This window comes from Oryctolagus cuniculus, chromosome 8 (genome assembly GCF_964237555.1).
Source record: "Oryctolagus cuniculus chromosome 8, mOryCun1.1, whole genome shotgun sequence".
Classification (NCBI taxonomy): domain Eukaryota; kingdom Metazoa; phylum Chordata; class Mammalia; order Lagomorpha; family Leporidae; genus Oryctolagus; species Oryctolagus cuniculus.
The window spans coordinates 46,487,672-46,501,978 of NC_091439.1; the positions used below are offsets into that span (position 1 = coordinate 46,487,672).

Genomic DNA, 14,307 nt, shown 5'->3' on the forward strand with positions numbered 1-14,307 from the left:
AATTTTTACAATATATCTTCCTCATTGTCTCCATCTATGTCTCTACATTCTGTGAATAGCCCTTAGAAAAAAATGTTACACATTACACTAAGTTTGGGCTCAGTGAAAAATGTAATAAATTAGGGGATGGTGCTGTGGCATAGTGGGTACAGCTGCCACCCGCCATGCCAGCATCTCATATGAGCATTGGTTTGAGTTCCGGCAGCTCTACTTCCGCTCCCGCTCTCTGCTATGGCCTGGGAAAGCAGCAGCAGATGGCCCAAATCCTTGGGCCTCTGCACTTGCATGGGAGACCTGGAAGAAGCTCCTGGCTCCTGGCTCCTGATTGGCCCAACGCCGGCTGTAACAGCCATTTAGGAAATGATCCTGCTTCTACCTCTGCCTCTCTGTATCTCTTTCAAATAAATAAATAAATCTTTAAAAAAAATTAATTACAACTTTCCTATTCATAAAAATAGTACCATTGTTATCTGATTAAAATCCTGAACCAACTTCTGTTCTTTCCAACCACAAAATGTTCTGAGTTGACAGGTCCTAGAAATTCAATCACCACCATATTGTTCCTACTTACTCCCACTTTTCCATTTTTCCTCCCATACTCTTCTTTAAGCCTTTGTTTCTACAACGACAGCTCTCCACCATGCCACACACATGGAACAGACATACACATATATGTAATCATCTCTCAGCTTATGGTTTCTCCTCTCTAAAACTGAAAAATGAAAGCTTAAAACGTGTCACTTCTCTGTTCAAAAATATTCTAATCCTTTTCATAAAGCCAAAAAATCTTTTATAATGAACTTTCCAATCACTTTTGTCATCAATGCTTTTCATCAACTATTTTTTAACTAACATCTTTTTTTTAAGCAAACAATAAACTACTACGATGACTACTTCCATACAAACCACTTTTGTGCTCACATTATTTTGTCAATCAGCCGAAAACCTCACCATGCAACATCCAATTCAAATATATTGCTTACATAAAATTACATCTCTTTCTTCAGAATTTCCATTAGACATTGTAGGTAAAAAGGTTTTTTTATTTGTAAGCTACATTGCTAATTGATTACATTATATCTGGAAGGAGAAGGGCTGAGAAATAACTACCAATGCCTATACTCTGGGAGTTCCTTTGGAGTGGTGATTCTTGTAACTAGCATGACCTTTAGGAAAATCCTGGAAATATGCTTTATGAGTGTTATAAGAGACATGAGATCCACTGGGACAGAACAAATAATCTTTTAGGAATCATGTTATTTATCTGTAAAATTAGGTTCATATCTCTGTACCATTATCTTGATTTTTTTAAATTATTTATTTGAAAGGCAAGGTTATAGAGAGAGAGAGAGAGATAAGAGAAAGAGAGAGAGAGAGGCAGGCTTCCCATCCGCTGGTTCACTCCCCAGATGTCTGAAACAGCCAGAGCTGTGCCAATCCGAAGCCAGGAGCCAGAACAGAAGCCAGGAGCTTCTTCCCAGTCTCCCACATGGGTACAGGGGCCCAAAGACTTGGGCCATCTTCTACTGCTTTCCCAGGCCATAGCAGAGAGCTGGATCAGAAGTGAAGCAGCTGGGACTTGAACTGGCGCTCATATGGGATGCCGGCACTGCAGGTGGTGGCTTTACCCACTACGCTACAGCGCCGGCCCCAATATTATTTCTTAAAATAAGACCTCCCATAAAATGCTCTAAAATGAAAAATATTTTTCTAAGCTCGTATTCTAAAATATTATATTTTATAAAATATCTTTTAAATATTTTATAAATACATAAAATTTTATAATATATTTTATTAAAAATTACAGATATAGAATATTATAAATATTCTAAAATATTATAGCCACTTTTGTAAAATATTTTTCCATTGTTTAAAAAATAACTTAGTACCTAAGAATGACTTAATAAGATTTATAATATCTGCAAGAATATCAGGAAAATCACACTGTGCCTTTTATGTGGCACCCAGGAGACACCAGAGAAGTAGAGAAGACACATTAGATCGAGAAGCACATTCCTCACCTATATTGTCTCACTGACTACAGAAACTATGAGATATTTTAGAAAGTTTATCTACACGCTTTACTTGAGAGGCAGAAAGAGCACATGCTAGATAGAGAGCTGTCATTTGCTGGTTTCCTTCCCAAATGTCCTCCCAAGCCTGTTGCTAAATTGGAAGTCAGGAACTCAATCCAGGTCTTCCACCTGCTTGAGCCATCATCTGCCTCCTCCCAGGGCGCACATTAGCAGGAAGCTAGAATTAGGAGCAGAGCAGGAACTCAAAGGCACCTATAAGGGATGTAGGCGTCACAACTGGCAGCTTTACCACTAGGCCAAATGCTCAACCCTGTTAGAGTTTTATTTGCTTCCTTTTAGTTTTTTGTTTCAGGATATCTATGGTAGTGCTGCAATACCACAAACAAGAGAACAGAAAACTTAAAAAGAACTAATACTGCCTCTCTCCTGCCACACTACCTCTTTGTGAATCTTTGCAAAGTAAACTCGTTATATAAGCCCAAGGGATTTCTTTCTCCCCAAAATTCTTCACTGTAACCTTGTGTTCTAAAGGTATTACCAAGCACTGAGCAAGCTTAAAACAGCCAGGCTTCAGGGTGTATTTGCCTCACTGACACCAAATGCTGGTGAGAATGTGGAACAAAATGGTGCAACTACTTTAGGAGATAGGATTTGGCAGTTTCTTTCAAAATTAAACATATTCTTACCATATAATCCAGCCATCATTCTCTTTGGTTTTTACCTAAAGGAGCTGAAAACTTACATCCACACCAAAACCTGTACACGGGCATTTATGGCAGTTTTATTCTTACTTGCTAAAACCTCAGAGCAACCGAGGTGTCCTTCAGTAAGTAAACGGATAAAGTGGGTACAACTAGACAGTAGGATACGATTCAAAAGTGAGCTCTCAAGCCATGGAAAGGCAGGGGAGAACCTTAAATGCCTATTACTAAATGAAAGAAGCTGATCTGAAAAGGTCACATACTATATAGACAATTTTAACAACACAGGAACAAGAACAAAAGACAGAATCACAATAAAAAGACTGCCAGGGATTTGAGGGGTGGGCAAATGGATAAGTGGAGCACACAGGATTTTTAGGGCAGTGAAACCATACTGTGTGATCCAACAATGGGGGATGCATGTCCTCACACATTTGTCTAATCCCCCAGAACACAGACTACCAAGAGTGAACCTTAATGTAAACTACAGACCAGGGTGATGACTCGTCAATGTAGACTTACCAGTTGTAACAAACGTATCACTGTGGTGGGGGTGGCAATGGTAACAGAGATGATGAGAGTCTAGGGCACAGAGTTTATGGGAAATCTCAGGAACTTCCTCTCAATTTTTGTATGAACCAAACATTATTCACATTTGAAGTCCAGCAAGAAGATGACTCAAATACATAAGAATTTTACTTTATACCACCCTGTGTCTGATTCCTTTATAACCATATCTCAAAGAATCAAAGTTGTTTTTGTTGTTGAAATTGAGGTCATACCTGGTCGAATTGTACTATCTCTTCCAAACAGATGAAGGCGTCTTCTACCAAGACAGAAATGCTCAATTATATGAAAAATTTCTACAGGTTTTTCTATATTGCCAATTTCAGGTTCTTCTGTGATAATTAAGTCAATGTCAACATTAGCGTGAATAAAGTCCCCATCTGTGCTACGCTTCACAGTTCCTTTGATCCCCATAAGACAGTGTTCCTAAATAAGAAGAACAGACCAATTAATTTTTTTTCTTATCAATAATCTTACCTCATAACATTTTATTTATACTTCTGATTTCCTCAGTTCCAAAACAATCCTTATTTCTACAAATCTTTGGGATATAGTTCTGTGGGCAAAAAGAGGACAGACTTTAGAAACATCTGGATGGTTGTAGAAAGACTGTCAGGCAAACAGGAAAAGCAGTTTTTCACTCTACATTTAGTACTTTCAGAAGACAGCTCTTTGACACCAGATGTGTGGGTTTTCACGCACCAAGTAACTACACTTCTCCTCAGACACTATAATTCAGTTCAATTCTGACACAATCTATACCTAGTGTGTACCTCACAGGTTAAGGACTTAGTCCCACAAGACTGACCCCCAACTTCAGATACCAATCACGACTTGTCAGTGTGCTTTTATAACTGAGAGGCTACAGATTGGAGTGTCTAAAGACCCCCTCCTCGGGTTCAATCACTTGCTGGAGTGGCTTGTGAAATTCAGTAAGTGCTTTAATTACTATTACCTGTTTATTGTATAAGGATGTAACTCAGGAACAGCCAGATGGAAGAGATGCTTAGGGCAATGTACAGGAGAAGGGATGTGGAGCTTCCAGGCCCTCTCTCTGGGTGCACCATGTTCCCCCAGCAACTCTATAGGTTCACCAACCCAGAAGCTCTCCAAACCCTGTTCTTTTGGAAACTTTGTTACATAGCTATAATTCCAACCCCAAGTAAGAACAAGTAAGAAATCCCACCACTGGCTCCCTAAAGAGTAAAGAGCAAAGGCGGTTAAAGACTGATACTAGCAAAGCAGAATCAACATGAAGCAGAAGTTCTCAGAAGTTCTTCAGTAGGAAAAAGAACAGAAGAAGAAACAAGTGTAAACTGGCCAGCTATGAACTTTTGCTGATATCTCTTCTTTCTGAACCTAGCAAAACAAAAAAAAATTCAGGGTATGAGGAGCATTAAAAGCCCGCATGTAATGCATAAATACAGCAGTGTAAGACATACAGGAACATATATATTTCCCTCTCCAGCATGGTGGTGGAGACTGATCTAAGATAGTGAATAAAACATTTTAAACCAACTTGGATATATTCTTATACTGCTCAAGGCTACTTTTACAAGCCGAAGAAAATGACTTTTTTTCCAGCAAAAGTAACTGAACAGTATACAGAAATTTGGAAAAGTATGAAAGAAAATAATGAGAAAAACAAAACAAAACAGAAAAGGCAATACCTTTGTTCTCTGAAAAACAGCCTTTGGGTCTAAAGTCTTTGTCTTGCCAGGATTGTTTTTATTGGTTTTAATCCAACAAATATCTTCACATCTTCTGTAACCCCACTTGCGTAAACACTAAAAATAAAAAATAAACGAAAAGAAATGCTTCATTTAATCCATACTTCAAATAACCAACCAGCATTAAACAATTTTCTTGAGACACTAAATTCCCAAGTGTCAAAATGGTTTTTGTTTTGTTCTAGTGGAGAACTATAAGAAATGCTAGTCTCCAAATAGCCTGAAGCAGACACTGGTGTGCAGCAGGTTAAGCTACCACTTTGTACAATTTTATCCCTTGTTGGAGTACACAGGTTTGAGTCCCAACTCTGCTTCGGATTCAGCATCCTGCTAACACATCTGGTAGCTGGCAAATTATGACCTAAATGTTTGTATTCCTGACACCCTACTTGGTAGTCCCAGATAGGGTTCTTGGTTTTTTTGGCTTCAGACTGACCCAGACCTGGTTTTCCAGGCATTTGGGTAGTGAACCAGAGAACAGAAGATCCCTTTCTCTTATCTCCCCCTGTCACTCTGCCTTCCAAATAAAAAAAATTAAATAAATAATCTTTAAAAAATAAATATGTATACAGCCATAATATAGAATATATTCATGTGAGTACTTGAAAATGTCTGTGGAAAATTAGAATTAAATGATCAGTTTATTTTGGTGCAAAAACATTTTAAAATCCTTGCAGGTTTTTTTTTTTTTTTTTTTTTTTGACAGACAAGTGGACAGTGAGAGACAGAGAGAAAGGTCTTCCTCTGCCGTTGGTTCACCCTCCAATGGCCGGCGCGCTGCGGCCAACGCACCGCGCTGATCCGAAAGCAGGAGCCAGGTGCTTCTCCTGGTCTCCCATGCGGGTGCAGGACCCAAGCACTTGGGCCATCCTCCACTGCACTCCCAGGCCACAGCAGACAGCTGGCCTGGAAGAGGGGCAACCGGGACAGAATCCGGCACCCCGACCGGGACTAGAACCTGGTTTGCCAGTGCCGCAGGCAGAGGATTAGCCTATTGAGCCGCGGCGCCGGCCTCTTGCATAGTCCAGCTGGACTGGAAGAGGGGCAACTGGGACTAAAACCCAGGGTGTGGGCACCACAGGCAGAGGATTAGCCTATTGAGCCGCGGTGCCAGCCTAACAGATACTAGGTTTTAAATTATAAAACACTGAGGTCCTCTGTAATCACAAAATAATGCAAGAGAGAATTTGTTTCCTGCCACTTCAATTTCTTATTTTGAAAAAACTAAACACTGTTTTGAAAATTCCCGATAACTTCTTTCCAAATGAGAAGTCTATAAAACTTTGTTTCTATATTTAGAATTCACAAAAACAAAAAGCTCACACTTAAAATGGTTATCTACATCTCTTTATTGGGTAAAACTATACTTGAATCTTTATATAATTTTGAAAACAGAGAATCTGTTATCTATGAAGTTATAACAAATACCAGATAAACCATAGACAGAGTGCCATTTTGAGGACCTACTATGTATATATAGATGCTAGCTAGCCGCTGGGGGAAAAAAACAGATATAGTCCCTACCTAAGAGTAAAGTAGTAAACCTAAGAGTTAAGTAGAGAAAAAGTAAGTTATGCAGTACAATTCTGTTGGTACTATGATCAAGTACACATAAAGATATAGTGGAGTGTAAGACACATACCTTTTTCAGGAATGCTCTTAGTGTATAAAGTAAGATATACTTCAAAATCAAAGTTAGATTTTTATTTTAAAACTTCAAAGGCCCCATAGTCTCCCCTTTATTTGTGAGGATGTGTTCTAAGCCCCATGGTCAATGACTGAAACTGCAGATAGTTTTGAACCTAAAGACATCAGATCTTTTCATATACATATACACCTATGATAAGGTCTAACAGTTAATTAGATTACAAAATTAACAACAACAGTAGAACAATATGCTGTAATAAAAGTTATGTGGTTGTGTTTTCCCTTGCAGTTCGCTACCACATACATGTACAACAGTTGATCTAATACTTAGATAGATACCAACTAGCAAAATGGCAGGTAAAATATACAGCATGCATATTTCACAGAGAAGATTCACATCCAAAGAAATGACTCACATCTAGAGCAGAACTAAATGGGAAGCATGAGATTTCATCAGACTGCTCACAATGGTGTGCAGTCTAAACTCAGCAACTGTTTATTTAGCAGATTTTCCATTTAATATTTTCAAACCAAAGTTGACCTAAGAAAACTGAAACCACAAAAAGTGAAATCTTGAATAAGGAGAAACTTCTATCTGTTTATGTTGCTAAGCACTTAATTTTGCATTGGGTGTGTATTCATATCATAATGGCCTAAATACTACATGCCTTAATCTATTAATTTACCAAAAGTTCATGAATATTTCTTGTGGAACATTCATTTTGTAATCATTTTGGTTAAACTCTGCAGTCACTAATATGGTACACCGCTGCAAAAGCAATTAAGATAAAACCTCCTGAGGCTGGCCCTATGGTGCAGTAGGTTAATCCTCCACTTGCACTGACAGCATCCGACATGGACACTGGTTTTGGTCTCACCTGCTCCTCTTCCGATCCAGCTCTCTGCTATGGCTGGGAAAGCAGTGGAAGATGGCCCAAGCCCTTGAGCCATTGCACCATGTTGGGGACCCAGAGGAGGCTCCTGGCTCCTGGCTTCGGACTGGTCCAGCTCCGGCTGTTGTAGCCATTTGGAGAGTGAACCAGTAGACAGAAGACCTCTCTCTCTCTGCCTCTGCCTCTCACTGTCTGTAACTCCACCTCTCAAATAGATAAATAAAATCTTAAAAAAAAAAAAAAAAGGCAAAACCTTGTAATCATTTTCAACCTAATTTCGGTGAGGGTGGTGATGAGACAAAAGACCAAAAGACCAAAGTCAGACATTAGAGCTAAAAAGGATAATACCAATATACCTATTAAAACCTGCATTTCTTTCTACTTCCTTGTTTTTCCAAAGCATCTTGAGTTACCCCAAACAAAATGGTGATACCCAATTGCCATATAGTTATATTCTTACCTTGGAGTTAATAAATGACAAGCAATGATGCCACCTAAAAGCCCCAAACTCATTATTTATATAAAGAATATCAACTAATTGTAGAATTTCAGAATTTGAGCACAAATTTATCTCACTACAATTCTACTTGTTATCAAATACAATGTTAAATTCTTCACCTGTCAAATGGATGGCTCCCTAAATTACCATGACTAAATGAGATCATTTGCTATTTAACAGGTAATATGTTCTAAAATTGGAAACTATCATCCAATAAGACATCAAAGAACTTGAAACCTACAAAGTATGTCCAAAAGTCTCAGTGTTTGATACCAACTGAATTGAAACCAAAACTGAAGACTGCTAACATCTAAGCAGAAAGCTCCCCTTACACTTTGGTTAAAACATTAATTTGTTTCCTTTTGGCAAAATACTCCAATCAATAAAAAAGGAAGAAATAAAACAAAGCAGAGCATTGAAACACAACTAAACATCTTTAAAATAGAAGTATTATGACTTCTTTCTCATGCTCATTGATTTTTTCAAACTATGTGTTATATTTGCTGTTTTCCAATTTGAATTCTAGCTTCCATTTGGAATTCAGGTGTCAATACTATCCAGAATAACATTGTACAGCTACTAATAAAGAACAACAAATGACATGAAGCAGCTCATTACTGTGCTAAAATGTGGAGCTTCAAATCTTGAAAATTGTTCTTTTCTCAGTTGCAATAAATTTTATTTTTAAAGGGCTAGATACATTTTTAAATGCTTACCTTAATTGATTTAAGGTAACTGCCTTTTTAAATCTTCTTTTTCTAAACATTTTTTTCTTTTGACTATTTTAGAACTATTCAAGCAACAAAGGATAAAACAACATTAACCTTAACATTTACTATGCAACGTATTATTATTTTTTCTTAATCTTTAAAAAGACACCATCTTCACTATGTTCCTAAAGTTGTACTTATAAAATGCATGAAGTTTGTATTCCTTAAATAAAAGGTTTCTTTGGGGGCAAAAAAAAAAAAAAAAAAAAAAGACAACATCTTACCACTCTCCCAAGGTCCAATCCTTCCCCAGAACCACACCAAAGAAATATAAATGATCGGGGGGCTGCAATTTCATCAATTTCTAACTTCATAATCTAGAAGAAACCAAAACAATATTATCACATAAAAGCATTTTGTTTTCAATTCATCCTAAATCCAAAACAACCATCAAGACTTATTAAGATTCTGAGTAATATGTTCTTTAAATGTACTAATTTCCAATAGAAAATACAATAGAAAACATACTTCATCCTTTAAATTACTTTTATACTACTATTTTATTCCTTAATATATACAAGCAACATACATAAGTAAATATACATACATTTACATAAACAGTTGCTTTTATATGGAAAGAACTTATAGAAAACTATCTACAGAATATTATAAGGTGGAGCTTGAGAGATATTCTATAGCAACACTATCATTTATGGAGAAAGAAACTGAAATGGAAAGAGGTTAGATGAGTCCAAAGTTAGGGGCAAAATTAAAACATGACAACAAATGCTTAGTGAGGACTCTGATTTCCAATATTTAAAGAAGAGCTTATTATCGGCCGGCGCCGCGGCTCACTAGGCTAATCCTCTGCCTAGCGGCGCCGGCACACCGGGTTCTAGTCCCGGTCGGGGCGCCGGATTCTGTCCCGGTTGCCCCTCTTCCAGGCCAGCCCTCTGCTGTGGCCAGGGAGTGCAGTGGAGGATGGCCCAGGTGCTTGGGCCCTGCACCCCATGGGAGACCAGGAAAAGCACCTGGCTCCTGGCTCCTGCCATCGGATCAGCGCGATGCGCCGGCCGCAGCGCGCCGGCCGCGGCGGCCATTGGAGGGTGAACCAACGGCAAAGGAAGACCTTTCTCTCTGTCTCTCTCTCTCACTGTCCACTCTGCCTGTCAAAAAAAAAAAAAAAAAAAAAAAGAAGAAGAGCTTATTATCTAATGACATTAAGTCTTAAGTGAAAAAAAAATTGTTTGCCTTGTATATACTGAGCATGTCACATTAAAAAAATTGTTCTTCAATAATTCAATGTCTAGGTTTTGGGAATCCTATATTCTTATATAAATGACTATAAAAGTAACCAATGTATATGACATTCTTCACTCCAACCCCTTAAAGTTAAGAATTTTCAGAAATCATCACATGGTTCAGTCAAAAATCTGTTAGTTTAAATAATGAAGAAAATCTTGACTTCTATTTGAATTAAAACCACAGCATTGCTTTCCTTTTTTTTTTTTTTTTTTTACAGGCACAGTGGACAGTGAGAGAGAAAGAGAGACAGAGAGAAAGGTCTTCCTTTGCCGTTGGTTCACCCTCCAATGGCCGCTGCACTGCGCTGATCCGAAGCCAGGAGCCAGGTGCTTATCCTGGTCTCCCATGGGGTGCAGGGCCCAAGTACTTGGGCCATCCTCCACTGCATTCCCTGGCCACAGCAGAGAGCTGGCCTGGAAGAGGGGCAACCGGGACAGAATCCAGCGCCCCGACTGGGACTAGAACCTGGTGTACTGGCGCCGCTAGGTGGAGGATTAGCCTATTGAGCCGCGGCGCTGGCTAAAACCACAGCATTTCTAACTTAAACAGATTTTAAAAAATTATGTACTTGTTAGTAGTAATGGAAATAAGTTTACATGCATAAACCTATTTACACTTTTTCTTAAGTCCAGAAATCTCTCTTTATGTAGTAGTCTCATAACACAGTAACAAATTTTTTTAGTCACAATATGAATGTATATGGAAGCCCCCCCAAACACACACAATCCTACAAGTTTACATGTGGTAATAGCAAAAGATAAGTGATGATGATGTACAGCAGAAAAGAACATTGAGCAAATTATTCTCCTTTATAGTAACTGTTCTTACTTTAAATGCTTTTCAAATAAAAAAGAAAGAAAAATTTAAATAAATGCTTACACTCTTAACATTGACCACTAATGATGGAAATTTGAAAGAGTACTTGTGATATCCTATGCTTTTTCTGTTTACATTGTATTTATTATATTAGCTACTGGCACTTTTCTTTAGAATAGCACATAAAGGTTAAGAGAGTTTAGGGCTCTAGGGTCAGATAAAACTTTTTAATATGCCAGCCAGAGTTTAAATTCAGTGAAATTAAACTAAAATCAAGAATTATACATAGGGGCCAGCATTGTGGTATAGCAGATGTTAAGCCTCTGTGTATGACACTAGCATCCCACAAGGGTACTGGTTTGAGACCTGGCTGCTCCACTTCCAATCTAGCTCCCTGCTAATGTGCCTAGGAAAGCAGTGGAGGATGGCCCACTTCCTCGGGCCCCTGTACCCACATGGGCGAATGGGATGAAGCTCTTAGCTCCTGGCTTTTGCCTGACACCACTGGCCATTGCAGCCATCTGGGGAGTGAACCAGCAGATGTGAGTTCTCTCTTTCCTTCTCTCTCTGTAACTCTGATGTTCAAAGAAATTAAAAAAAAAAAAAAAGTCTTTTAAAAAACCAGAAGTTATAAACTCTGTTTACCACAATTGAAGCTCTTGTGTCTTTACTGATCAAACCTCACGGAACAGCGAGAGAAAATAAAGTTTAGCAGAACTACTAATCAAAGACATAATAATATTCATTGCTTAAATTTTCTTTTCTTTTAACCAAATTGACAAAGACATTCTTAATATTAATACTCAAATTTGATGAGGATATAGTGAACCAGAAATTCTTTAAACAGTACTGGAAGGAATGTAAATTTGTATAATCTATCTGAAAAAATTCTCATCAACAAACATCAAGAATATTAAGACCTGGGATTCCCACACTGTGTAATTTCTGATTTTTCAACAATAAGCACAGATTGCACTTATAATCAGCAAAGAAGAAACTGTTTTAATGTGGTAAGAGCCATAAAAGTATAAAGTACCAAGATACTAAAGCTCACAGGCAAAAACATTGAAAAGAACTGGAGGCAAATCTTGAGAAATAGTTTTAAAAGTAACTACAATGAACTCAGAAAGGGACACACAGGACTGTGAGCAGTTTCTCCTGACACAGCAGTCCTTTCCTCACCCTACCTCTCTCCTACACGGGATACTCCTTGATTTTACTCATTGAAATACTCTTTCTGTGGTTTTAAAACATTCATATTGTCCTCATTCTCCTCTTTAATCTCTGACCGATTCTTCTTCATATTTCTTTTACACATGCCCCTATAATGCAAATATCCCCTTCAGGCTTTACCGTCAATCCACATTTTACCTTACCTGTGACACTACCCTCAAACTCATCTACTTGCATGGGTTTAATAAGCTAAGTTTCTTTTTTTTCTTTAAGATTTATCACTTTTTAGATTAATAAAGATTTATAAATAATTTTATTTATTTATTTATTTGAAAGTCAGAATTAGAGAGCAAGAGAGGAGAGACAGAGATCTTCCATCTGCTGGGTCACTCCCCAAATGGCAGCAATAGCTGGGTCTGGGCCAGGCCAAAGCCAGGAGGCAGGAGCTTCCTCCAGGCCTCTACATGGGTGCAGGGGCCCAAGGACTTTGGACCGTCCTCCGCAGTTTTCCCAGGCACATTAGAAGGGAGCTGGATAAGAAGTGGAGCAGCCAGGACTAGAACCAGTGCCATATGGGATGCTAGAACTGCAGATGATAGCTTAACCCACTGTGTCATGGCACTGGCCCCAAGATTTTCTTTACTTACTTGAAAGGCAGTTACACACACACACACACACACACACACACAATCTTTCATCTGCTGACTTCCCAAATGGATGCAATGGCTGGGGCTGGGCCATGCCAGAACCAGGAGCCTGGAGCTTCTTCCAGGTCTCCCATGTGGGTGCAGGGGCAAAAGCACCTGAGCCAACTTCTGCTGCTTTCCTAGGTGCATTATCAGGGAGCTGGATCAGAAATAGAGCAGCTGGCCCCATATGGGACTTTGGCATCATGCACAGGGCTTAACCTAATACACCACAACGCTGGCCCTTATGCTAATTTTCTAAAACCTCTTATTTGAGACCAGTTCTGTATGTCCTTTGAATTTATGTTCCTCTTCCCTCTTCTACTTGAATGGCTCACATATACATAAAAACAAACACATTCAATATTATCTAACCCCTCTAACTCTGCTCCTCTTCAATTCACATTTTCTCTCATTTGGTAATGACCCAATTATCCCAAGACAAAAACCTTGAGTTATTCTGGACTCTTCCTCATCCAATCACCAAATCTTTCTCACAAACATTATTGAATTTATCACCTTCTTTCTAATCTTACTACTATATATCTTAATTCAGGGTCCCTTCATCTCAGAACCAGGCTATTGGAAAAGATTTCTAACTGCTCCTCCCTTACCAGACTTCCTACATTCTAGTCCAGCCTCCACACATCAATCTAACCATTTTACCAAAAAATAGTTAAAACCTCTCAAAGGTTTTCAAAGACATCTTTCATTAAGATATCTTAATGTGTTCAGAATAAGGCCCAAGATCTTAAAACAGAAACTGAAAATAATCCAAGTCCATGTTTCAGGATCAGTCTCCCTCCCAGACCAGACATCATGTTTTGGGTCTACACCATTTATTTGCTATCCCTTCTGCTTGGAATCCCTATCCCACATTTTTCTTCCCCCTGGCAAATTCCAAAATTTCTTTTACGGTTTAGGTGTCAAATCCTCTATGTTCAAATGTCCCATCTTCATACGCTTGGTCAGTTACCCTCATATCATGTTATACAGTTCTCCATTATGGAACCAACAAAGTTAAAAGATAATTATTGGTTTAGGTCAATGTTCATTCCATTAAACTCTATGCTATTCATGGTAAAGTACTAAGTCTTACTCATCTTTGAATATCCAGTACCTAGTACAAGTGGTACTTGATAAGTATTTCTTATTTTTGGTATTGGTCAGTAAAAACAAACATTTACGTAACTAACTGAAGTCATCAATTTATTTATTTCTTTACATTTTAAAATATTTTATTTAGGAAAATATAACTTTATCACAGTTTTATTATAATGATAGTATGCATGCATACTCTTTTTATGTATACTGTTAAGTTCCTTAAAAAAAAATCATGGTTTATGTCCGTATGTGCTTATATGACAAACACACATTCAGATGTTTACTAAAACTAATCAAATGCAGAATAAATTATTAGTCATTCTCTCTGCTTTTAGGCCTTTCTAGCTATATACCTAAGGACGGTAAGAAGGTATTCTGAGTCTTTGATAGCCTACTTACCATCTACTCTATTTTTACCTCAAGGAGAGGAATCAAATTAA

The 14,307-nt window shown here is 38.2% G+C and overlaps 1 protein-coding gene across 1 annotated transcript in view; it reads right to left on the reverse strand.

The window, feature by feature from the left end:
* Window positions 1–14,307, reverse strand: part of METTL14 (methyltransferase 14, N6-adenosine-methyltransferase non-catalytic subunit) — a 30,622-nt gene that overhangs the window by 1,698 nt on the left and 14,617 nt on the right. The window contains exons 8-10 of the mRNA XM_070047676.1: window positions 9,068–9,160; window positions 4,975–5,091; window positions 3,520–3,730 (exon numbers count right to left, since the gene is read on the reverse strand). Coding sequence (XP_069903777.1) covers window positions 3,520–3,730; window positions 4,975–5,091; window positions 9,068–9,160 — 421 coding nt within the window. The remainder of the gene's footprint in view (window positions 1–3,519; window positions 3,731–4,974; window positions 5,092–9,067; window positions 9,161–14,307) is intronic.